The sequence below is a fragment of the Phyllobates terribilis genome, unplaced genomic scaffold (genome assembly GCF_046119375.1).
Source record: "Phyllobates terribilis strain yellow unplaced genomic scaffold, ASM4611937v1 Scaffold_3__8_contigs__length_932513732, whole genome shotgun sequence".
In the NCBI taxonomy this organism is placed as follows: domain Eukaryota; kingdom Metazoa; phylum Chordata; class Amphibia; order Anura; family Dendrobatidae; genus Phyllobates; species Phyllobates terribilis.
In genome coordinates, this window is record NW_027362763.1 from 276,866,811 (window position 1) to 276,892,865 (window position 26,055).

The 26,055-nt window shown below is 43.8% G+C and overlaps 1 protein-coding gene across 1 annotated transcript in view; it reads right to left on the reverse strand.

Moving 5' to 3' along the window:
- The window catches only part of SI (sucrase-isomaltase), a 414,470-nt gene that overhangs the window by 160,946 nt on the left and 227,469 nt on the right, over positions 1 to 26,055 (reverse strand). The window contains exons 24-28 of the mRNA XM_073674817.1: positions 25,004 to 25,053; positions 22,707 to 22,871; positions 20,832 to 20,993; positions 15,194 to 15,400; positions 10,518 to 10,675 (exon numbers count right to left, since the gene is read on the reverse strand). Coding sequence (XP_073530918.1) covers positions 10,518 to 10,675; positions 15,194 to 15,400; positions 20,832 to 20,993; positions 22,707 to 22,871; positions 25,004 to 25,053 — 742 coding nt within the window. The remainder of the gene's footprint in view (positions 1 to 10,517; positions 10,676 to 15,193; positions 15,401 to 20,831; positions 20,994 to 22,706; positions 22,872 to 25,003; positions 25,054 to 26,055) is intronic.

The following is a 26,055-nucleotide window of genomic DNA, read 5'->3' on the forward strand; positions in this document are numbered from 1 at the left end:
GCATCAGAGAAGGCAGCGGAGGAGGAGCGTGCAGAGCGGGCTGCGGAGCGGGCTGCGGAGCGGGCTGCGGAGCGTGAAGCTGCAGAGCGCCGGGAGGCTGCGGAGCGTGAAGCTGCAGAGCGCCGGGAGGTTGCGGAGCGTGCAGAGCGAGCTGCGGAGCGCCAGCACCAACTGGACCTGGCCCAGCGGGGGCTTCCGCTAGAGCAACCAACCCATCAGGAGACCAAGTCGTCCAAAGTCCGAGCTGAGGACTTCCCTCTACTGGAGAAGGATGGGGACCTGGACTCCTTTCTGGTGGCATTTGAACGGACCTGTCTTCAGCACCATCTGGCCCGGGATCAGTGGGCCAGATACCTGACCCCCCGTTTGAGGGGTAAGTCCCTGGATGCCTTGGGGGACTTACCTGCCGGGGAGGTACAGAACTACGACTGCATCAAGCGGGCCCTGATCCGGCAGTACAACCTCACTCCCGAGTCGTACCGCCAGAAGTTCCGGAGCCTGCTGCGTGGCCCCAAGGACACCTGGACCGATCATATGCGGGCGCTGTTGAGAGCCGCAGAGCACTGGACCTCGGGTCTAGCGCTTACTACCCGCCAGGAGGTCCAGGAACTGTTCGTCACGGAGCAGTTCTTGTGGAACTGCCCAGAGGACCTCCGACAGTTCCTCCGTGACCGAAAACCAACAGGGGCTTCTGCTACAGCCGCCCTGGCAGACGAGTATGCCAATAACAGGGCGCCTGAGCTGAAGAAGTCTGCCAGCAGCACCTGGAGAGGGGGTAAGCCCAGTCATGCCCCTGTTTCCCCGGCCCCTAGAACACAAGGGGTGTATCCCCCTGTTGCCCTCTCCAGGCAAGGACCAGACGTAAGACGTTGTCATCTATGCAACAAACCAGGACACTTTAGGGCTGAGTGTCCCCAGCGCCAAAAGACCCCATCCCAGTCCCAGAGAGCGCCCAATGTTTTGTGTGTGGGAGGGGGTGGTGGTAGGTCCCTGGACAACATCCAACCCGTCACCATAGGCCGTTCTGCGGTCATGGGACTGCGGGACACGGGCGCTGAACGAACACTGGTACGGCCTGAGGTGGTGTCCCCCCAGGACTTGGTACCAGGAAAGACTCTTTCCGTCTCCGGGGTTGGAGGCGTGGAGCCGGCACTTCCCGTTGCCATGGTGTATTTGGACTGGGGTGCCGGAAGGGGGATGCGGGAGGTGGGAGTAACGCCAAATATTCCCGCAAATGTTTTATTAGGGACCGACTTGGGGCGTCTAGTATCGCAGTATGTACCCTCTGAACCCCCAAGTTCGGCCCCCCAAGAGTGTATTGATTTGTCTGCTGCTAATGCCAACCATGTTGTATGTAGTGTGTGTCCTGCTGAGGAGGAGGGAGTGAAACCTGAGGGTAACACCTGCACAGACACAACACAAACAGGGTTAGTGAAAGCAGGTGGGGAGTGTGGGGATGCCCGCAGAGGTGCTCAGCCGGCGTGCCGTGACCTCTTGTCCTCCGGTGAGGGAGGGGGCGGGCAGGATTCTGTAGAGGGAAGCTCAGGGATGGAGAGGGGGGCAGCTACCGGCAGTGTAGGGCTCCCAGGGGTATCCAGGCTGCTGAGTATAGGCCCACTGCAGGGGGAGGAACAGGCCATGGGAGGTGGGGGTGTCCCAAGAGAGGAGCCGCCAGGTAAGACCCCAGGGCAGGAGTTCCCCACATCCGAGATGTCCAAAGGCCTAGGAAGCCTGCCTGATCGGGCGGCTTGGTCAGAAACAGAGGGGAAGCAGGCACTACCCACGGTCACAGCGGTCATAGCCGCTGTCACCAGGAGTGGGAGCGTCGGAGCCCAAGGAGCCTTGCAGAGGTCCGACGGCTTCCCCACTTCTGACCAAGTGTCTGCCGGGTCAGACAGCGGCCAGGTGACATGCCCGGAGGGGCTGACGGAGGATGTGGCAGTTTCGTCGATTCTGGCCACATCAAGTCAGGAATTTCAGGCTGCGTTGGAAGCAGACGACAGCCTGAAAGCTCTCAAGGAACAGGCGGCACAGCCTCCCATGGAGTCAGACTGCGAGCGTGTGGTCTGGGACCAGGGACGGCTGTACCGGGTAACGGTCCAGCAGGGTTCACCGGAGGCGTGGCCCAGGGACCGACAGTTAGTGGTACCCTATCCGTTCAGGGCGGAATTGTTGCGGATCGCACACGAGATTCCGATGGCCGGACACCTAGGGATCGCTAAAACCAAGGCCAGGATAGCTCAGCATTTCTACTGGCCTGGGATGGGAGCCGCGGTGGGTGCCTACTGCCGTTCGTGTGACACCTGTCAGAGGGTGGGGAAGGCGGGGCCGCGCCCCAAAGCCCCACTGGTAACTCTGCCAATCATCGAAGAGCCTTTCTCGAGGGTCGCTGTGGATCTTATTGGACCTCTGTCCACTCCCAGCCACTCCGGGAAATGCTTCATACTCACGGTAGTGGACTATGCCACCCGGTACCCGGAAGCGGTAGCTTTGTCGTCCATTCGGGCCGACAAGGTGGCTACCGCCTTACTGGAGATCTTCTCCAGAGTGGGTTTCCCCCAAGAAATGCTCACCGACCGAGGGACCCAGTTCATGTCGCGGCTGATGGAGTCCCTCTGTAAGCAAATGCAGGTGCAACATCTGGTGGCCAGCCCGTATCACCCACAGACTAATGGCCTGTGTGAGCGGTTCAATGGCACCTTAAAGCAGATGCTTAAGATGTTGGTCGACTCCCCCGGGAGAGACTGGGAGCGTTACCTCCCACACCTCCTATTTGCTTACCGGGAGGTTCCGCAGGCCTCAACGGGGTTCTCCCCCTTTGAGCTCCTGTACGGGCGACGGGTACGGGGCCCCCTGGCTCTGGTGAAGGAAGCATGGGAAGGGGATTTGGCCACCCCCGAGGTGTCGGTCATCGAGTATGTCGTGCGCCACCGGGACAGGATGATGGCCTTGGCAAAGCTGGTGCAGGACAATATGGCCCAGGCCCAGGCCGACCAGAAGCGGTGGTACGACCAGAATGCTTGTGAGAGGACCTACCAGGTGGGTCAAAAGGTGTGGGTACTGGTCCCCGTACCACAGAACAAGCTTCAGGCAGCCTGGGAAGGTCCCTACTTCGTGCACCAGAAACTCAATGCCGTCACCTATCTGGTCACCCTGGATCACGCCCGTGGAAGGAGGAAGGCCTTCCACGTGAACATGATGAAGGCTCATCATGAGCGGGAAGCGACTGCCCACCCAGTGTGCAACCTTCCCGAGGAAGGAGAGGTAGAAACCCTCCTGGATCTGCTCACCCAAGCCAAGGCGGGTGGGTCCATCGAGGATGTGGGGGTTGGCCACCAGCTCACGGAGGACCAACGGTCCCAGCTGGGGACCACCCTGCACCCCTTCCGGGGGCTGTTCAGCAGCCTGCCCGGAAGGACTGAGATGGCTGTCCACGACGTGGACACTGGCGATCACCCGCCGATCCGGCGTTCAGCATATCGGGTCTCTTTCGAGGTGCAGGGAAACATGCGCCAAGAGATAGACGAGATGCTGAAGCTGGGGGTGATCCAGGCATCCAGCAGCGCGTGGGCCTCGCCTGTAGTCCTCGTACCAAAGAAGGACCGAACTACACGGTTCTGCGTGGACTACCGGGGGCTCAACGCTGTAACGGCCACCGATGCGTTCCCCATACCACGCATCGATGACCTGCTCGATCGGATGGCCGGGGCTAAGTACCTGACCATCATGGATCTGAGCCGGGGGTACTGGCAGATTCCTCTGACCCCCGCGGCAAGGGAACGCTCTGCCTTTATCACCCCTTTTGGACTGTACGAGTCCACAGTGATGCCATTCGGCATGAAGAATGCCCCTGCCACTTTTCAGCGGATGGTCAATACGCTGCTTGAGGGACTTGAAGGGTACGCGGCTGCGTACTTGGACGATATTGCAGTCTTCAGTCCCACTTGGGAGGATCACCTAGAGCACCTGCGGCAGGTGCTCGGTCGGATCCACCGGGCAGGCTTGACCATCAAGCCGGAGAAGTGCCAGCTGGGCATGAGTGAGGTCCTCTACCTGGGTCACCGGGTAGGCGGGGGGGTTCTGAAGCCAGAACCTGGGAAAGTGGATGCCATCGCATCCTGGCCCACTCCTAGGACCAAAAAGCAGGTGATGTCCTTCTTGGGGACCGCCGGGTACTATAGGAGGTTCGTCCCACACTATAGCACCCTGGCCAAGCCCCTGACGGACCTCACCAAGAAGAAGCTGCCCGTCGCAGTCGACTGGACAGTCGCCTGCGAGACAGCTTTCGGGGCACTCAAAGCCGCCCTAAGTAGCTCCCCTGTACTGCAAGCTGCCGACTTCGACCGGCCGTTTGTGGTACAGACCGACGCCAGTGACTTTGGCCTCGGTGCTGTGCTAAGTCAGGTCAACACGACAGGCCAGGAACATCCTGTCTTGTACCTGAGCAGGAAGCTACTGCCCCGGGAGGTGGCTTACTCCACGGTGGAAAAAGAATGCCTGGCAATTGTATGGGCCCTGCAGCGTCTGCAGCCCTACTTGTACGGGAGCCATTTCACCGTGGAGACGGACCACAACCCCCTCAGCTGGTTACACACGGTCTCTGGGTCGAATGGCAGGTTGCTACGCTGGAGCCTCGCTCTCCAGCAGTACCACTTCTCCATTCGCCACAGAAGAGGCCGTGACCACGGTAACGCTGACGGGTTATCCCGGCAAGGGGAGGGTGCAGAAGGACGCACGGGGGAACACAGGAATGTGCTACCCCCTCGCGCCCTCGTATAGGGGGAGGTGTGATGAACCTGTAGCCGCCATCTTGGTAATGATAAATCATATCCAGGGATGGCCACACTTCAGCAGCCCCCACCCTTGGGACCTTCTGTTAAAACGTCAACTAGATAGTTTCCCCCCATCCAGGCTCCTGTAAGATAAGAAGCCTACTTAACACTTGAATGCTAGGAGCTTCAAAGACTTCGAGAGGAAACACAGCCAGCAGGGGGGGGTGCTTCGTCTATCTGTACCTGACCATTTGTCCCATAGGACTAGTTTCTTTGTCTGTCACAAGCATGGAGGCATAAGATATAGAAACATGAAAAGTACACGCATGTTGCATGGGATGGGCCAATAAAAAAATATCACGGTGTCCCGGAGCCATTGCGCACACAAGCCTCCGCGGTAGACGTTTGTACGTGCTCTGGAAGCCAAGATATAGCGCTGAGCCATTCCTGAGGACCGTATGGTATCATAATTGATATCAAAAGGTCGGTTACGGCGGCCCGAATCCGTGGGAACCCCTGTGGGTATCCTGAGACCATCCCAGAAGAAGTTATTGGGTTCCTTAGAATTTGGGCTTCTGATCGAAGTTAGACGTGAGGGTGGAGACTGAGCCAGCTGACCTCACCAGCAGTGGGCGGGACGGGGCAGGTAAGATAGCAGGACAGACAAGAGATAAGTCAGTCTTGACCCAAGAGTGGTGTGCTGAACATCTGAGCACCAGCTGAGGCCACCAAGGGGAGGAGCAGTTTGACCATGCGGTGGTAGGCCTCAGCCTGTAACAAAGAACCGTGCCTGCGATCGCAGAATCCTCTCCCTGCGTCACAAGAAAATCAAGAAACCGGTAACTGATATGCTGTGGTGATTCTGTGTGTTGTATTCCATTGTTGTATGGTTTAGCCTGACCTTATACCTGTGTATATTTAGTTGTATATCGTGTATCTAGTGTATTATTATAATCAATTACCTCAAGTAATTGTGGGCCTGCCTTTTATTCTGCATAACGAACGCACGTCCGTGTGAGCTCGGCTCAAGCCAAAAACGCTACCCAGGGTTGGTTCCTGACCCGATATAGGCCCATTCACGGACTGGGCGTATATCTAAAATAGGGACTGGTGGCAGCATACCAACTGGGGATTGGGGAAGGCTGGTAGTGACGGTCGGAGGTTCAGATATATATATATTCCTGGCGCGGCCAAGGAAGATATATATACCGCCCTCACTACAGAGGGCCCCGATACCCAGTAGGTTACAGGACAGTCTCCCTGGCGACCGCTTATCCTAGGTGCAGTTCCTTGACTGACCTGAGGCTAAGAGGGCGCTAGCGAGTTGTGCTGTGTAGTGACGTTACGGTTTAGTGACGTTGAAGGGATAACACACTACCGTGTTCCCTGCGCTGGTTGCAGCTTCCTGGCACTACTTTCTCTAGGTGCAGTACCTTGACTGACCTGAGAGGTAAGGGGGCGCCAGAGAGCTGCACCCACCGGCCGGCTTTCATCACAATGAAGTGTAAAAAAAGCACTGAGGGCATGAAATATATATAAATTTCATCCACATAGTTGGAACTGTAAAATGCTGCATTTTTTGCACACCAAAAATATGCAGTGTCAAAAACGCCCCAAAAACTCATTGTGAGAACTTAAACTTGAATCTATCACCAGGGGCAAGAAAAACACTGTATATAATACTCACCTCACATCCTCCTCTCTTCTGCTTTGTGTGGATGACGAGTCCTATATCATCCACACAGTGTCTCCAACATCGTGTTCCTGCGCAGCCGCACTTCTCTGTCTTCACCAAGTAGAGTAAATTACTGCAGTGCGCGTGCGACGGGGCTCTTAGAACTTTCCCGACACATGCACACTGCAGTATTTTGCTCGACAAGGCAGAGAAAAGTACACCTGCGATGCCGGGGACACTGTATGGATGACATAAGATGCATTATTCACACGAAGCAAGAAGGAGGACAGCATCGCTAGTAGAAGGGAGGCAATGGACCAAGACCAATGACACCCCTTGGATCCAACCGCCCCATAGGTGAGTATTATAAAAGGTGTTTTTTTTGTCTTACAAGCAGGAATCCGGGCATATATACAGCATATTAGAGTGCTGTATATCATGGCTGAAAGGTAGTGACTCTCTCATGAGTCAAACCTGGTGAAAGTTTCCCTTTAACCTAAGAAAATAAGATACCTGGCTGCAATTGCACACCCAGATTGTGATTTATGCTGCTCATGGTTTGGGCATCATGAATCTAATGGCAGGTTTCCTTAAATCTTTGTTACAGTAAATAGAGTATACTGTGTATATGTTTTAACTGGGTATTCATATAATTATGAGCTTGAGTCTGGTATAAATATAAGTACTATTTTCCCTGTTTTAAATTAATACTGCCAAATTACCTAAACCACTTGTACTGTAATTTATTAATGATGACTTAAACACTTTCTCTTCCAAAGTAATATATTTATTTTCAAATGCAGTACTTAAATTATATAAAATATATAATTTATTCCATCATGATTTACAAGCTTTCAAAGCTTTAAAAATCAATATGAATTAAAAATAGGTTTCTATTTTTATGTATTTATTTTGCTAATAGTTTTTAATTTTAGCCTATTTCAACCTTTAGAGACCCTGTCAGTTTTGATTACAGTAGTGACAGGGATCAGAGATCATGATGACATCTTCATTCTCTTTCACTGCTCAGCTAAATATGAAGCTGAGGCACTAATAAATAATTTGTGAAGTGTGGCATGCACTTTACCCCCTGGTCTAAAACACTGCATCCAAAAATTATGTACATTGAAAAATTATATTGCGGTACCGTGTTAGCCTGAAAAATCGATGTAAGTACTTTTAAGCCCAAAAATGACCAAAGTATTCTGAAAGTGATACATTTATTGGCTAACCAGAAAAAATTATAGTTGCAAGCTTTCAGAGCACAGAGGCTCCTTCTTCAGGCAGGATTATAAATGAGTTACTGAGACAAGAGCACAACATTTAGGAGAAAGAAGATGCCGCTGTTCAGTTTTGCCAGTTTCCTCAATAGGTTTTTCAGATCCATCTGTGTTCGGAACATTGGGTTCGGTATATTTCTTTAAGAAGAAGCCTGTGCTCTGAAAGCTTGCAAATATACATTTTTCTGGAGGTGGAGCTAATACAGTATGTATTTTGGGACTAATTTGTTTAAAATTTCTGAAACATTTTAAAATACTTTATTTACAAGATTCAAGAAATATTGAAAATATTCTTTGTGACACGTACACTAGCTTTTGTGGGTTTTCTATAAACACATATATTTGTAAACCAAAAACTCATCAAAAGTGTTAAAATCACAAGAAATAAAAAAATGCAGCTTATATAAAATATCTTATTAATTTACAGCTAAAATCTAGTCACAATGTTATTTTGGTACAAAAAGTGTAAAAAAAAATCCTAGAAAAATAAATTTCACATTATTTTCCCCCAAAAAATAATTTACGGCAAATAAATTTGTGCAAATCTCGATGCTGGAAAGCTTGTAATTGCTCGTAAAATGCACATGGGGCAAATGAGACAACTCAGCTGAGCATAAAAGCTTACATTTTACAGGCTAGAGAGAGAAAGAACTCCATTGACCATAATTGCTTACACTCTACATAAGAGAGAGAGAGAGAGAACCCTGCCGACCATAAAAACTTACACTTTATAGGATTGAGAGTACCCTGCTGACCATAAAAGCTTACATTCTACAGGTGAGAGAGAGGAACCCACTAACCATAAGAGCTTACACTCCACATGAGAGAGAAAAAGAGGACCCCACTGACCATAAAACTTACACTCTACAGGACAAGGAGAAGGATCTGATGAACCTAAGAGCTTATACTCGACAGCCAAGAGAGAGGACTCCCATAACCATAAGATTACACTCTACAGGAAAGAGAAAAAAATGACCCTGCTGATCATAAGAGCATACACATTACAGGAGATATATAGGGAGACAGGACCCCATTGACTATGAGAACTTTCATTCTACAGGAGAGAGAGAACCCCGCTGATCATAAAAGGTTACACTCTACATGAGAGAGAAAGATAGGACCCCACTGACCATAAGAACTTACACTCTACAGGAGAAAGAGAAGAACCTAATGACCATAAGAGGTTACACTCTACATGAGAGAGAAAAAGAAAGAATCCATTGAACAAAAGACCTTACACTCTACAGTCAAGAGAGAGAGAACCCCACTGACCATAAGAACCTACACTCTACAGGAGAGAGAGAACCCTGCTAACCATAAGATTTTACACTTTGTAAGAGAGAGAGAGAACCCCACTGACCATAAGAACTTACACTCTACAGGAGAGAGTGGACCCTTCTAACCATAAGAATTTATTCTTTATAGGAGAGAGAGTGAGAGATAGAAGAGGACCCCGATGACCATAAGAACTTACAAGAGATAGACTTACTCAGTGACACTGTAGATGGAAAATGGCTGTTATACAAACTGAGCTCCACTGTAAACCATAGATCTGTGGTGGCCAAAGAACTGACCCCCCTATACTGGGTATGATAATCTGTAAGATGTCATAATTGTAGGGCATAATCTCTAAACCCGTGTGAAAAAGCAAAATGATGTTAGCCTGCTTTCTGATGCTTCAGCAGAATGGAAAATGGTGCTGAGCAAGGATTTTTTAGGACACTGTAAATTAAATCTCAAAATGTTCTACAGTATTTCCCATGAAACTGCAAAACTGAGATAATTAGACTCAAACTCGATCCTCCGCTGATGCATCCGCTCATCACTATTAGCAACATCTGCTGGTTACACAACATATTTTTTTCATTTACTATATCCTCAAGAAAATGTATATAATGTGTTGTCCAATCTTGCCAATTAACAATCAGCTCACATTAGCCACCTATCTATATAGTAGTGCAGTGTAGTTTCTATACTGAGTTGCCACAAAAACATGCATAATATCTTCATTGACCTAGTGACTATAAATAAACAATTCAAGAGCAGTTCTCTCACATCTAAAAGAAAATATTTTGAATGGCAGGTATGATTTTAAACTAATAAAATGTGGCATATCTGCTCTAATCCTACTTGCTCCAATGCAGACTGCTAAGAAGTTATGTCATGTGGCATCATTCCATGCACAGCTGATAAAATCACGGTTCAGTGGCTAGACCGTTTAAGTCAACTGCAGTTGACCAAAGAATGGGACACAATAGATTGCTCTTGAAGAGGAATGCATTTGAGCTGGTGAACATGCCTCATATTTAGTGATGAGCGAGTATGTTCGGTTAACCCTTTCGGCGAGTATACTCGAGAAAGAACCAAGTATAATCAGGGTACTCGGTGATATGTTTGAATCACTCTCATGTTCATGATTTGCGACTGTTTGACAGCTTTAATACATGTGAGGAATGTGAAAGAAACAAGCTTTCCTCACATGTATTAAAGCTGTCAAACACTCACAAATCATGCACACGGGAGCGATTCAAACATATCACTGAGTATGCTGAAGATACTCGGTACTCACCCGAGCATACTCGCCAAAAGGGTTAACCGAACATACTCGCTCATCACTACTCATATTATTATTTTATAACCATTTATGTCACCTTTTTAAAACGGTTTTTGGAAGTTGGCAACCACTTTGAGGCAAGGCTATTCAAGAAATGTAGGCGTCTTTTGACAAATGTTATTAAAATATTAGATAAAATTTAATAGATAACTTTCTTGATGGTAGCTTTAACTTACATAACAGCGCCATTGCTTCTACGGATAACACGAAGTCCAAACGGCCTACCCTTAAGAAGAACAAAATCATATAAACGATCATTCGCTGTGCTACTTGGTTGGCTTGGTTTATTCAGAGGTATTGGAACTTCATATCTTTTGTCGTTGGGATCAAAGATCTATGAAGAGTAAACATTGGTGAGAGAGTCAGCTTTCAAGCACCAACATAAAGGTTTCAGAAATATCTGAAAATACATTAAGCATAGTTTAAGTAATCTGCAGTACCACAATATACAGTACAATCAGCTGGATATCGCTGAACACAAGTTCTTCCTATACCCAGGTGAATCTTTGGCTACATACGATAGAAACCGGGGCACTCTAGATATGATGCAATTAAAGAAGACTTTTATTTACAAATCAGCAAATGGTAATTTCCAATATACTTGTGTCAGTCACCATTTAGGTTCTACCTGGACCTGGTTCATGGGCAGTGTCTAGCAAATCTTCTTTACAGTTACTCTATCACTTCTAGAGTGCTGTGGTTTCTACTGTATATACTATTATTATTTATTATTATAGCGCCATTTATTCCATGGCGATTTACATGTGAAAAAGTGGTATACATACATGAACTATTACAAAGATCTTTTACAAAACGTGACGGCGACTGGAACAGGAGGACCCAGCCCGCGAGGGCTCACAATCTACAAGTGATAGGTGTGGATACAGTAGGTGAGGGTAGGGCTGGTCGTGCAGCAGTATACTACAGAGTCACATATGGACATTATTAATGTATGGGGGTGACGTAGGGTGATATTTTTAATAAATAAGTGTCACATAGAAGAACCTTATTAATATATGAGAGCCATACAAGGGGACATTACTATGTATGCTACCACGTAGGGGAACATTATTAATGTATGAGGGCCCCAAAATACTACTATATCAAGGCCATAATGAGGGACAGTATCATTTATCAGGGCATCATAGCTGGACAATATTACTGTATAGATGCCACAATATGGGAAATTCTACTGTATTTTTGCTCAGAAAGGACGTAAGCATTGTTATTTTATGGGGGAGTCACAGGGGAGACACTATATTTTATTTTTAAGGATACTGGTACTGAGGTACAAAAAGGTGGTACTGTTACAGTAGAATTAGGGGAAAATGTTAGTAGGGTGCTCTAGAAGCACTTAGCCATGTATATTTGTGCATTCCATTTTGCAACATTTTGCAGAGACGAAGCATGGTTGGAAGAAGCCATCACGAACTGAGCCTGATGAAGTAGAAAATTAAAATGAATGACTTCAATTGGAGACATCTCTGGTTTGTATCTAGAGTTATCTGTACTATAAATACCATTCACTATATGATCATTGTATGGATGTAGTGCTAGAACAGTGATTTTTTTTATTAAGAGTGAGTAAGGTGGTATTGGTATTATTTAATCACTATTTCCCTTCTGAACTGTAAGGTTCCGCATAATATGTTGGGGCTATAGAAGTTAAAAATATTATTAGATTATTTGTTGGTAATATATGGTCATGGTGTAGTGGTATTTGTCTCTTGTATGTGGTAATATCGGTGCATTGGTCCTATTATAGTGGACTTTGTTTAGTAATAGTATGGGGATAATATCTATTATTGGGTAATTGCCTGACTATTATATATAAGTATTTTTTCAAAAATGATTTTACTGCTGTGTTTTTTTGTCAGATATGCATACTGAATTTGTATTATGAACAGCTAACACAGACTCCATCAACGCTATAGCAACATGCTGGTGAGGGAAAATCCAGGTTCAAATTTTGTCCCAGGGCCCATATGGCTCTAATTACCCCACTAGTCCTGGTTATTAAGATATTAAAGTGACATATTAATCCCTTATCTCAAAGGGAATTCAGATGCATCTTTAGCATGTGCACCCTGTTCTATATTTTTTAATGTGCACTGACATTGTGCTTCCTCACCAGCTTTAAGAAGAAGTAACAAATGGGCAAGAGAGCGAACTGTCAGTGTGCAATGAAAAGTAGAGAATATGGAAAGCAGGGAAACCAGACCAGTCTTCAGTTCAGACGTCTTTGGTAACATTCCATTCCAGGGTGGTGCAATCTTTTTCGGGGGCTGGGTTGGTCTCTGTTCTCCCTGCTTGCCTTGTTCTCTACTTTTCAATGTGCAATGACAGTACCCTTTCTTGTCGGCTTGTCGCTTCGCTTTAGAGCTGGTTACAGAGTGCAATGTTAGAGGGCATTCAAAGGAACATTGAGCAAACAATGCATAGTGAGCATGGATTGGAATTGGCAACTGCCACCTGCTCAGTAACTAACCCAGCCCCTAAAATTGATGTCACTGATGGCCCTTTCTTTCAGGATAGGGGGCAGCAGCTGTGGCAGTGACTGCAGCCCTTGCTTCCTGATGACGTCCCGTTTAAGTATCCCAGCATGCACTGGAGATTCCCAAATGAAACATCACAAGTTAAAAAAAAAGTAGTCATGACGTTAAAGTAGAGATGGAACAGGGAATTTTTAATTGAAGCATAGTAGAAAAGTGATTAGATTATTAAATTAAATAGATAGACATTTAGGCCACGGCCCCAGTATCAGTATTTGGTCAGTATTCAGTCAGCATTTTTTCTCAGGAATGGGAGCCAAAACCAGGTGAGGAACAATCAGAGAAAAGGTATTCTAGAAACAAGTTACCAATTCTGCATTTATAACCCACTCCTGGTTTTGGCTTCTGTTACTGGGAAAAAATACTGACCGAATATTGACCAAATACTAATAATGGGGCCGTGGCCTTTATATGAAAATCACCTTTGATTTTCTATCACAACCTTGGTGTCTAACTACAGACTAATGACTACAATAGGTCGTAAGGATATACCCGGTGGATGGCACTGGAACAGGAGTTAATCCTGTGCTATCCATATCAGTAACCGATCTGAACATGCATATATAGAATTCTGTATATGGATGGTTATAGGATTATGCTCAACCCATCTGCCTCCTAGAAACATGATTGGCAAAGCATCTGGCAGAGTTATCAAAAGCCCCCAGGCCAGCTACAGGCATATATATCTATTAAGCTTTTCCAAAGGCAAAATGTAATTGATTTTCTGTCAATTTATTAAAATTAAAAAAATGCAACTAATCCCACAAGAAACAAGGCAAGCAATGCACAGTATGATAAACTAATAGAAGGAAATCTGCTGATCAGTGTCTGGAGGGAGAGAGGAGCCTGCATGTTGTGGAATATATCAGTCCCTTTGCCAGCATGACATGCAGCAGGCTGGAAGAAATAAGACAGTAACTGGCTGCAGAAATCATTGTGTCTCTCATTAGTTTATCTGACTCGTAATATATGACAGCAACTTCTGTGTGAAACAGAAGTCAATCTCTCTGTACAGCCCTATGAGATATATATTCCTATAAATGTTTTATTGAGAATCGGGTAGTGACATCGCTGGTCAAATAGGAAATCTGAAGAATGGTAAGGAGACATAACAGAAAAAAGGCAGGAACAAAGAACCACATCTTCTGCAACTGAAGATTTGTTTCCAGCATTTGAACGGGATTGTTACTTATTTCAAAAGAATTTTTTAATTCCAATGTAAGGGTATGTACACATGGTGTCTTTTTCAGACTGTAAAAGCACCAGGAATCACCCTATAAAATTAACATAGTGCACCACAACATTAAAATGACATAGCTGTTCCGTCTTATGTCCCTTCTTTTATTCACTTCAGGGTTCATAAACCTTGAAGCAGTTAAAAGAAGCGAAATGCTCATTCTTTGGGCGGCTTCTATTGGGAAGCTGCTTGCTCCCTATACTTAACAAGAGTGAAAGCTGGTGGTGAATCTGCTGGTGGTCAGTGACCGCTGAGATTTTCATCAAGCTTCTTTGCCCGGGAAAACTCGGTGACTGCATCCGGGTCTAAATGATGCTAAGTGCACACACCCTAAGGTTATGTGCACACAACGTTTTTCAATAAGCTTATAGAGCAGAAACTAAGCTGAAGCTCTCCAAATCCAGCTCAAAAACTCAATGTTCCTCAAAAACTTTACATTTCTGTTCTGAAAAACTCTGTGTGCACAGAGCCTAAATATTCCACTTATAAAAATACCTTAAAAGAGTTGTCCACTACTCGAACAACCCCTGCTCAATCTCTAAATTCAACGGTATAAAATACAAGTAGATTGTATTTACCTCCAGTGTCGGCATTGTTCCATCAATGAAGGCAATGGGTTTCCTTGCAGCCAATAAGTAGCATCTTCACTGTCACTTCCTTCAGGTGAACCTGATATCAGGAGTAAGTTCGACAGCAGACACAGGTCTCACTACTCCAATATGATAGTTTCTTCTGAAATAAGTGATTGTGAAGTGTTTGCTGAATGACTTCATGGTTCTTCTAACATAACAACATCATGTAAACCTCGGTTGACTAGGTGCCAACATCACTGGAATGTGGATGGCACAAGAGGTGTGCATAGGTTGTTATTATTTTTCATAGGGGAAAATAGTGATAGAGAAGGGGCTTGTCCGATTAGTAGACAACCCCTTTAAATGAGCCAACGTCGATTCTCATTACTGCCATTGTGATTTTATTTTTAAAAGAGTTCGTCCTACCCAAAAGGAGCATAAATTCACAAATTAACATTTCAATTATTTAGACACAATTCAGTATAAATTACCTTAAACTGAAGCATGTGATTTTCATGAAATGTAGCTTCAACAGTAAGTTTTGTGATTCTTTTGGAGCTTGTATATCGTTGTGCTCTTCCAGCAGGCAAGGTGATATTTACAATCATGCCGTTATCAGTAGTCACTTCATCACCATCAACAACATAGCCATAATCATCTGGATAATAGCAATATGGAATGCCCTCTGTACTGGATGCCTGTAATAAAGAGGAAATGTTCACAGAAAGCTTCCAAAAAATATAAGACTTTAGAATTAAGGAAAAGCAGGAAGACAACTGCTTGACTTATGTAGTGATTGTAAGGCTGGATTTACACAAATAGCATTCTTGGACTGTGTGCCCATGATGAAATTTTGGTGAGTTTTTGATGCTGCATATTTTTGATGCATCACAAACTTATCGTCTAATAGTTCCAGCAAAGTGGATGGGATTTATAGAAATCTCATGCCCACTGTGCTCCTATTTTACTCAGTGTAAATTGACCTGCAGTACATGTTTCAAATCCTCAACGTTTCAATTACTCTTGCAAGTAATGAGTTTTATGTGTTTATTTTCCTTATAGAATTGCATTAGATGCATGAAATCTGCAAGTAAAAAATGCATATGCATTTTTAGTGCATTTCCATTGAGGAAATGCACTAAAATTGAATGTAATCCACAGATGACCATATCAATAAAGTTTTCTCAAAGCAAAATACCAGGAAGTATCAAAAATAAAGCAACTTTATTTAAGATGACATGTCATAAAGAAACAAAACCACAGAGTCAAAAATGTGAAAAAAAGAAATGCAAGTAACATAATTAAGTAATTACTGTTGAAATGCTGCAAAAAATCTGTAACATTGAAAACTCACCAAAAGCTCACGGGAGGAGTATAGCCTCAGGGCAGTGTATGCGGAGGATGGGGGTGATGGTGCAGGGCAGCAGCAGTAACGACACGGAGTCAGTGATGCAGTCCAGGGCCTATACTCACAGTTCTTATTATCCAGACCACTTCTGCAGGTAACGGCTGCCCACGTCGTACTGTGCTCACCAGATGAGGGGCTCAGACAACTCCCAGATAACTTTGGAGCACTTCACAGGACCCCCTTTGTGTGTCTTTTGTCTGGCCTTTCTTACCAACGCTTCTGTCCGGCTGCCTCAGGCCTCCTCTTGGTAAACTTGGCGCCAGTTTCCCTGACCCTATGTGGTGCCTTCCTAGCGGGTGTAGCGAGGGCCTGCGCCACATAAAATGTCACAGCCTCCGGTTTCTAGCTGAGGGTCGTTTCCCGCCTCCACTAGTTCGGGGACCGGTCTCCCCCTTTGGCCTGATCCCTCCACGCAGGTGGATTCGGGCGTGCAGTGGCGACTCGCCCGTCCGCACCCCTGGGATCCTCTTCGTTCCTCATTCCTGGAGCCTTCTCTGCTCCTCTTCCTTCCTTCTCCCTCTTCCAAGCCTGGGCCTCTGTTACTAGGCCCGCCTCCGGAGCAGAGGTCATGCAGAGCCCCTGCTCCTTGTCACTTCTGCTCAGACTTCTCTGCACTAAACTAAGATGGTGCCCACCTTTTATACTCCCTTCTCAATGCACCCAGGAACTGCTTCCTCCCTGCTTCTGCACTACAGGGTTCTCCTTCCTCGGTGTTCCCTCCCCCCACTCCAGCCACGGACAGGGACTGTCGTGCCCATCTCAAGGGCATATTGGTCGCCCTGCCCCACGGCAATGTGGTGTAATGCATGCAGGTGTCGGGATCCTGATCCTCACTCCATCCTTACCTGAGAGTGAGATATCACACCTCTGGGTGAGGTGCAATACCTCTGTAGCAACCGAGCCCTCGGGGTGCTACAGTTCCATTTATCTTCAGCCTAGGTGACGTATTGCGATACAGGGCCGTGATTTTGGCTATCAAAGGGTCCCCTAGACCCCTACCTCAAGCTCTTAAAGAGAATAAAATATGGCGTGCCAGGAGACTCTATGGAATGCTTTCTCAGCATCCAACGAGAGTATCTAATTATACATTTTTAACTGCATCTAGCCCAGGAAATACTTTGTGCCTAGTAGCAGTGTCTGCTAGTCAGCGGATTATCCCAGCTGTTAAACAAGCTACACCACCTGTTGTTTGGACACTTAATTTTTTCAAAGGAAATGCTTTGGGACCCCGGGAAACTCAGTGAAGAGCATCAGGAGGCACCCCAAGGCACAGGGGCTGGGACTGGCGGTAGGACGCCTTGCGGTGGACCGCCAAGTTCGATCCTTATAATAGCTTTCTAACTGCAGCAGCTTTAGTGGACGCTACTGAAGCTGGAATTACGCGGCTGCTGGCATGAGAATTGCCCTCCAATAGATCCTTGTAAAGGGATTTAAAGTGCATTCATTCAAATTTGAGAGACAATTTAAATTAAAAAGCTTAGACCTGCCTCCACCACAGGGGGTCTCGCTCGACCCACCAGCGGACAGGCACCAGTATTGGGAGAGGGGGGCTGGCCGTCAGGGTACACCGCAGCTCTGGCACAAAGCCGGCGACACGGAGGTCGCACGGGCAGGAACAGACTGGCTGTGTCGGCTTTGCACTTTTTTGGTTTTAGAAGTGCATGACATGCCTATATCTGTGTCTCCCCCTCCTTTTACTCCTCCACCTCTTTTCTTTTCGCATGACTATATGTACTTGTCACTTTTCTATGTGTTAGTTGTGTCTTCTGAGCAGTTTGTCAGCTTTTGGACACCTTTGAAGGTGTTTTCTATGTGTTTCTATGTGTTTTTGTTTGCCTGCCATTGGTTTTAACGGTGTTCGAAGGTGTTCGACGAACAGTTCGGCGAACATACGGGTGTTCGACGAACCGAACCGAACTCGAACACTACGGGGGTGGCTCAACATTAGTCCCTATAGAATACATCAAACTGGCGTACATGATTCATGAATTTTGAACAAAGCACAAAATTGTCTTTTTTTATTTCTTTAACTGGTTTTGTAAATTTTGCATCTCAAAATGCCACAAAAATGCGCAAAAATAACTTGCATAAACATAACCATTCTTGGTGGAGGGGAACAAATGGTGTGCAGGTGTGCCAAATTTTGCTACTTTTTGTTATTAAAATGTCTGTATAAATCATCTGGAAAAGTCATATTGATATAAAAATAAAGGAACTTGCTGAATCACAAAAGGCTACTTGAAAAAAGGCCCAAATAACTTGATGAATTTGTCTCAAATCAAAAACTCACAGAAAATCACATTGTACAATTTTTAAATAATTAAATTGCATTTTATTGCATGAAATAAGTATTTTATCACCTACCAACCAGCAAGAATTTTGGCTGTCACACACCTGTTAGTTTTTCATTAAGAAGCCCTCCTAGTCTGCACTCATTAAGTGTATTAACTGCACCTGTTTGAACTCATTACCTGTATAAAAGCCGGTCCACACACTCAATCAATCACACTCCACCATGGCCAAGACCAAAGAGCTGTCTAAGGACACCAGGGACAAAATGGTTGACCTGCACAAGGCTGGGATAAGTTACAGGACAAGAGGCAAGCAGTTTGTTGAGAAGGCGTCAACAGTTGGAACAATTAATAGAAAATGGAAGAAGCACAAGATGACTGTCAATTTTCCTCAGTCTGGGGCTCCATGCAAGATATTGCCTTGTGGGTAAGGATGATTCTGAGAAAGGTCAGTAATCAGTCCAAAACTACATGGGAGGACCAGTTCAAACACATGAAGAGAGCTTGGACCACAGTCTCAAATATTACCGAAGCAAACTATGCCATCATGGATTAAAATCTAGGTCCCCCTGCTCATGCCACCACATGTCCAGGCCTGTTTGAAGTTCATCAATGACCATCTGAATGATTCAGAGAAGGTCATGTGGTCAGATGAGACCAAAATAAAACATTTTGGTATCCACTCCATTCGCCGTGTTTGGAGGAAGAAGAAGGATGAGTACAACCCCAAGAGAACGGTACCAATCGTGAAACATGGTGAGGGAAACATCATACTTTCGGGGTGCTTTTCTGCAAAGAGGACAGGACGACTGCACTGTATTGAAGGGAGGATGGATGGTAAAGCATTCCAAATGTTATGTTATCATATGTGTCATGTTCAAGATCTGTGTTCTGCTGCTGTGATACCGCAATTTCCTCCGGGATAAATAAAGTATATCTTATCTTATCTTATCTTATACTGAGATTTTGGCCAACAACCTCCTTCCCTTAGTAAATGCATTGAAGATGGGTCGTAGCTTTGTCTTCCAGCATGACTATGACCCAAAAACACACAGCCAGATCAACTAATGAGTGGCTCCATAAGAAGCATTTCAAGGTCCTGGAGTGGCTCAGCCGGTCCCAAGTCCTGAACTTGATAGAAAATCTTTGGATAGAGCTGAAACTTAATGTTGCCCAGCGACAACCCCAAAACCTGAAAAATCTGGAGAAAATCTCTGCTGCAGTGTTTGTATACATGGTCAAGAACTACAGTTATTGTCTGAGCTCTGTAATTGCAAACAAAGGTTTCTGTACCAATTATTAAGTTCTGTTTTTCTATTGTATCATACACTTATTTCATGCAATAAAATGCAAATTAATTTTGTAAAAATCATATAATATGATTTTCTGGATTTTTTTTTTAAGATTCTGTCTCTCACAGTTGAAGTGTACCTACGATAAAAATTACAGGCCTCTCCATTCTGTGTAGGTGGGAAAACTTGTAAAATCAGAAGTGTATCAAATACTTATTTTCCCCACTGTACTCGAGTTTTTTTGCCTTTCTTCTGACAGGTAAGTTAACATTCATAAGAGCTGATGAAAACAAATGACTATGGCATATATTTTTATGTAAATTTGTAAGTTTTACATTTTGAAGTTTAAATTTTGTCCCAAAATGAATCTAATTGTTGCATTAGATTGTTTATGCCTGAACTAACTAGATTGACTCTATTTTTTTTTAACAGGAGCCCTAATTTATGAAATTTAAGTGACATAAAACACTCATGTACAAAAAACACTTTCCACATTATATCAAACAAGTGCTGGAAATATCTGACTAGAAATATAAAACATGGCACTATTCTTTAAACAAAATGTGTGGAAACCTAAACGATAGCTTATGCAGTTCTCTAGGCTTCATGCCCCGAGCAGGAACAGTTCAGGCATCAATGCTGAAAATCTTCCCTAGTGTGATTTTCCTTGCACAACTGTTTATGCAAGACGACTGTTATTTGTGATTATGTGGGTATTTATAGCATGTGATGTGTTGATTCTAATGTGTCATCATGCAGTTGATTATGAGCAGAAGTGACAATGTTTACAGGATGTAAAATGCACTGTAAATGCAATTAGGGGTGACATGTTTCCCCCCAGAGGTTTTTTCTCCACACTCGGTATAACACTCGGTGTGTTTACATTCATATTTATATTAATTAATAATAATAATTATTATTAGAGGTATCTACTGTAAATACTACACTTATTGTAATTAATGATTATTATTAAGATTTAAGTGACTATTATTTAAAAGAACATTTGTTTGGAAATATTATATACTATATTATTTCCATGGTATGTTATCAACGACATTAAAAACTCACTTTATGCTTATTGTATTTTACTCCCTGCATTATGTCCAAAAGCTTTATTTCATTCTATAGTTTCACAAACCTCCCAGATGCAGCCAAGGTTGATACATTTGGATTCACTAGCATCAAGTCCGGGATGACAATCAAACCTCTCAGATTCGGCAGTCTCTGCAGAACCCAATTGATTCCATTCTACAGTGAAAGAGTCTCCAAGTCTTAGCTGTAGACCTGTTATATGTAAGACCTAAAACAAAACACAAAACCTAATTGAAACAAAAAGTTAGGTGAAGACTAGAGGTGATTGGATTGATTCACAGTGAATAGAATTTGAGTTAAATTTCCTAAAGTTTGCAGGTTCCTGTGAATATGAACAGTTTCCTATTCGATTCATGTGAATCCGCCCCCAAAAAGGTGAAGGGCGCCATTTCACACACTGCCAAAGAGTCATAGGGATGGGCTAATGATGACAGGCATGACCACGCATGTTTTCCCACAATGCCTCACAGCCAATCAGGCAGGACTATCACAGCCAGTATAAAAATAGAGGCCAGCATAGTGTTTGAAGTCAGAGCCCACATTTCTTTCACCAGAGGGATTGAAAATGCCACTAGTGTTGATGAATATTGCAGTATAAAAGTTTAGTTTCTCTCTTTTTCCCCATTCTTTTCTCTCTCTTTTCTCTCTTGTGCCTCCTGTCTTTCTATTCTCTACTTTCTTTCTCTCCTCTCTCTTCTGTCTTTCTCTCTCTCTGTAATTTCACTTCTTTCTCTTTACTCTCTATCCTTTCTCTCTATCTTTTCTCTCTATCTCTGTACTCTCTCTTCCCACTCTCTCTTCTCTCTCTTTTCATTCTCACTTCCCTCTCTTTTCATTCTCTCTTCACTCTCTCTCCCTACTCTTTCTTTCACTTTATCTTTCTTATTTCTCTTTTCTTTCTTTCTTTCTTTCTTTCTTTCTTTCTTTCTCTCTGTACTTTCTCTTCTCTCTGTACTTTGTCTTCTCTTTGTACTTCCCCTCTCTCTTTCTCTCTCTGTGCTTTCTCTTCTCTCTGTACTTTGTCCTCTCTTTGTACTTTCTTTTAAATCTTTCTCTCTCTCTGTACTTTCTCTTCTCTCTCTGTACTTTGTCTGCTCTCTCTGTACTTTCTCTTCTATATTTCTCTCTCTCTGTACTTTCTCTTCTCTCTCTGTACTTTCTCTTCTCTCTCTGTACTTTGTCTTCTATCTTTCTCTCTCTGTACTTTGTCTTCTATCTTTCTCTCTCTGTACTTTGTCTTCTATCTTTCTCTCTCTGTACTTTCTATTCTCTATTTCTGCCTCTCTGTACTCTCTTCTCTCTTTTCACTCTCTGTTCTCTTTTTCTCTCTCTCCCCTTTCTCTCCTCTTGTCCAGAATAAAAAATATTCTGCCTTTCTGTTTGATGTTACTACAGGCTTTTGTTTGTGGTTGCAGTGGGTTATAATGACCCTCTAACTATACATGTACATAAAATTAGAAAACTCTATAGACAGATTTGATTTCATGAATATTTTCCCTAAAGACCAACACAATACCCATAAATAACATTCAACTCCATGACTTTTCTTGAGTAACATAGAAATATAGCAGATTTAGTAATGAATTTTGACAAAGATCAACAGTTTGAGTTTAATATATTTGCAGGGCAATGGCTTTAAGATAGGCAATATGAAACTCATTTATCTGAAAGATATACTGAGACTAGAGTATCTCTATATAGCCTGTACAGCCCCATAGTAGAGATGCCCTGCTCAGATTACAAGAGCTCCTAAAAGTGGGAAATAAGAAACATAATATATTACTTGCAATGTACAAATGTAATATTATTATGTAATATTATTAACACAATTTTTAATATTTGTTAATATAGAGCATTCATGTATTAAATAATAGCAAATAAATTAGAAAGCAAAATTAAAAGTGTGATAATATTAACCTACCTTGTTGACAAATGTAAAAGAATGAGAGCCACTCTGTTCGACACCATCCTTTTTAACTGTGACAAGTGTAGTTCCCCTGGGAAGACCATAGATTTTAATTTCTTCGAATTTAAGGTCATTGGGGTCAGCATACCCTGCTTTCGCTGCAGCCATAGTTAAGATGTTCTGTTATATAAACATAAGAAAATAAAATAAATGAAATATGTCTCACTTAATCTTCAATGGCCAGTGTGACGACACAGTATTTAATTTTAATTATCCAGACATCTATTTTCAGTAGGGCAGGAGATTTTGTCATATTGTCTGAATGTTGACACTTGAGTTGATATTTGTTGCAACTTATTGTTTGTTATCTGTGGAGGACAGGGACGCAGGGTCATGATGTTTGCTAATATGTTTATAATTATAACACATTATACCAGGTCATGCAGCTTGTGAACTTGTATTTTTTGGGTGTTTATATTTTGTCCTTCAATGTTTTCAAGTCAACATTGCGAGATGAGCTGTGGATACTAAAGCAGTGCGAGTTAATATCATCATCCCTTATCCTTGACCTGTGGATGTTGGCTTGAAGGACTGTTATGAACTATAAAAATAGGATATGCCTCCGTATTAGAGTGTCTTTTACAAAACCACAGCCAGGAACACTCTACGTGACAGATCTACAGGACACCATGGCTCCATCAAGAGGGACACAGATTTGGATTCTACAGGATGCCAGCTTAAGGGACCACAGCCCTGGCTGGAGGAATACAGATCTGATCCACTGACTATCACAGAACCCATAGATATGCTTGGAGAAGCCAGGTTGGGCTCATGTTGTCACCTGATCCTATGGAAACATTTGGGGTAGCCAGGTTGGGACCCTCCGGTCACCTGGCACCCTTGGATACGCTTGAAGAAACCAGGTTGGGACCTCCGGTCACCTGACCACATGCTTCATTAGACAGTCAGCTTCTTAAGCTTGTCATCACTATCTCCCTGTGGGTGCCCATCAAAACCTGGTGCCACTGGTGGGGATAGTCAGCCTTGGAAGCCTCAGAGTTGCAGTCGGTGAGTCAGCGGAAGGGTGAGACTCTAATTTTGCACCATCTTGTGTATTTGCAGGGACTGTTCTATATGTTATTATCTGTTTGGTGGTTAAATAAAAAATTGCCACACTGTTTTAACCCTCACCCTGTGTGGTCTGAGTAGTAAAATGCCCACGGGAGACCCCATGTCTTCATAGCCAGCATATTAAAAATTGTAAAATAGAATTGTCGGGTATGATACATATCTAATAAACAATCATTTAAAGGAGTAAACCATCAGTTTTTATGTATAAAAAAGAAACCTCAGAATGGTCTTTAAAAAACCACAAATTTTTGCTTAGCTACAAGTTACTATCCTACCAATCTGCCAGCACTCCTCTCATGATCAAGATTTGCTAAATCCTATTTCCTTTGCACACACATGCGATTGCTTCAACGGTCACATATCTACTCCCCCCTAAAGAGAGAAACTTGTATAGAATTGTGCTGCAGCATGAGAGGAGCGTTGGGGGATCATTTGGGGAGTATACTGTATTTTTTTATATTTAGATCATGACAAGCTATTTATAAATCAGTGAAGTGGTGGACAGCACTCTTAAAGGGAATCTGTCTCCAGACAAAACACTATTAACCTACAGATATGAGGTTAATCTTAAGGTTAATAGCTTTATTAATCTTACCAGTGCCCACACTTAGTCTAACACTGGGAGGAGCAAATTAACTTTATTCCCCTCAGCAGCATTTGCCTTCCAGTCACAGGGGCGGCATGACACGAGTTCAGTCACTGCTCTGAGAATACAGAGCTGCTGAAGTAACCTCGTCCCCAGCCCTGACTGACACTCGCTCTGCATTGGGGCGGCTGTCAGTCAGGGAAGGGGCACGGTTACAGCCTCCGCTCTGTATTCTCAGAGCGGCGACTTAGCTTTCGCCGGTGACTAAACACGCGCCACTGTCCCCGTGACTGAAATGAAAAGCTGCCGGGAGAAATCAAGTTAATTTTTCCCCCGCAGAGCTTGGATAAGCACCGGGCAGGTTAATAATTTACTCCAAGTCTGCAGGTTAGTAGCGTTTTTTTTCTGATGACAGGTTTCCTTTAAGTCTACCTTAAATACATTGTGGATGGAAAATCATAATTTATTTTAATGTTTTTCTTAAAATCCACACTTTAAAATGTGACTTTCATTCACCTTTTCCTATGCAACTACACATAGATCTCTGAGCACACATCACATGCTATTTTTTGACAATTGCATGAAAAATACTTACATTGGAAACAGACAAATGATATAAAATATATTTTTCCAATAGTATGGTTTCTGAAAAAAAGGGATAAGTGAAAAGTACTCAGAAATATTACAACTCAATGATGACATAAAAACAATATTCAATAAAATAGTTTTACTTGCAGTTTAGTCAAATAGTATAAAACACTTTGCACTTAAAGCGAATATGTTAAGTCTCCTGTGCTTCACTAACTGAAAGCAGTGCAGGACTGCTGGGCAGACACAGAGCTTACGGATATATAGTTTTCTGCTCAGTATTTCATGTAAAAAAAAGTTGTGTGCAGGCTGACAGGACTAGAGAATATAAATGACAGTTCTTAATTGATGAGCTTACATGATAATACATAGCACTGCCTTAATATAGGATAGAATACAAGTCCAGATAGATTTACTTAAAGCACCACTCCAGTGCTTTTTTTATTTTTCAGCGCTCGAGTGGTGCTGCCAATCTTCGGTCCCTGACCCTAGTTTTATACTTACCTGCTGCAGTCTACACTGGTCCTATGATACCATCTTGTGACCACACCTTCTAACTGACCAGAAATCAGAGGTAATGGTCACAAGTGATTAATGTAAGTTTCTGGAAGCCAAAATGAGGCTCTCATAGACTTACATTGAAAAGTAATCTCCAGATTGCTCCAACAAACTATCCGGCGGGTCACAACTTGCTGAAGACCTGCTGGAGTGGTGCTAAAAGAAGGTAAAGAAGGTAGTGGGTAAGTAAAAGACCTGAGAATAGAAGCACCACTCCCCTCGAGCCTTGCTTTAAAAATAACCCTGGAGTGGTGCTTTAAAAAACCTGGCCATTTTTGGGTTGTGGAAAATGCACAAAGAAAACTTATGGATTTTAGAGCACTATTGTCTATGTAAAAATAAACCTTCCATATACTTACAGGGACATGCCTGAGGTTTGTCAAAACAAGTACTGTATCATGAAAAGACAGCCTTGTTAGCATTTGTATGGTACAGGCTGTAATTAAAAAAAATGTATACCTGACAGATTAAGGCAATTTTCCCACAATGAGTATTTAGCGA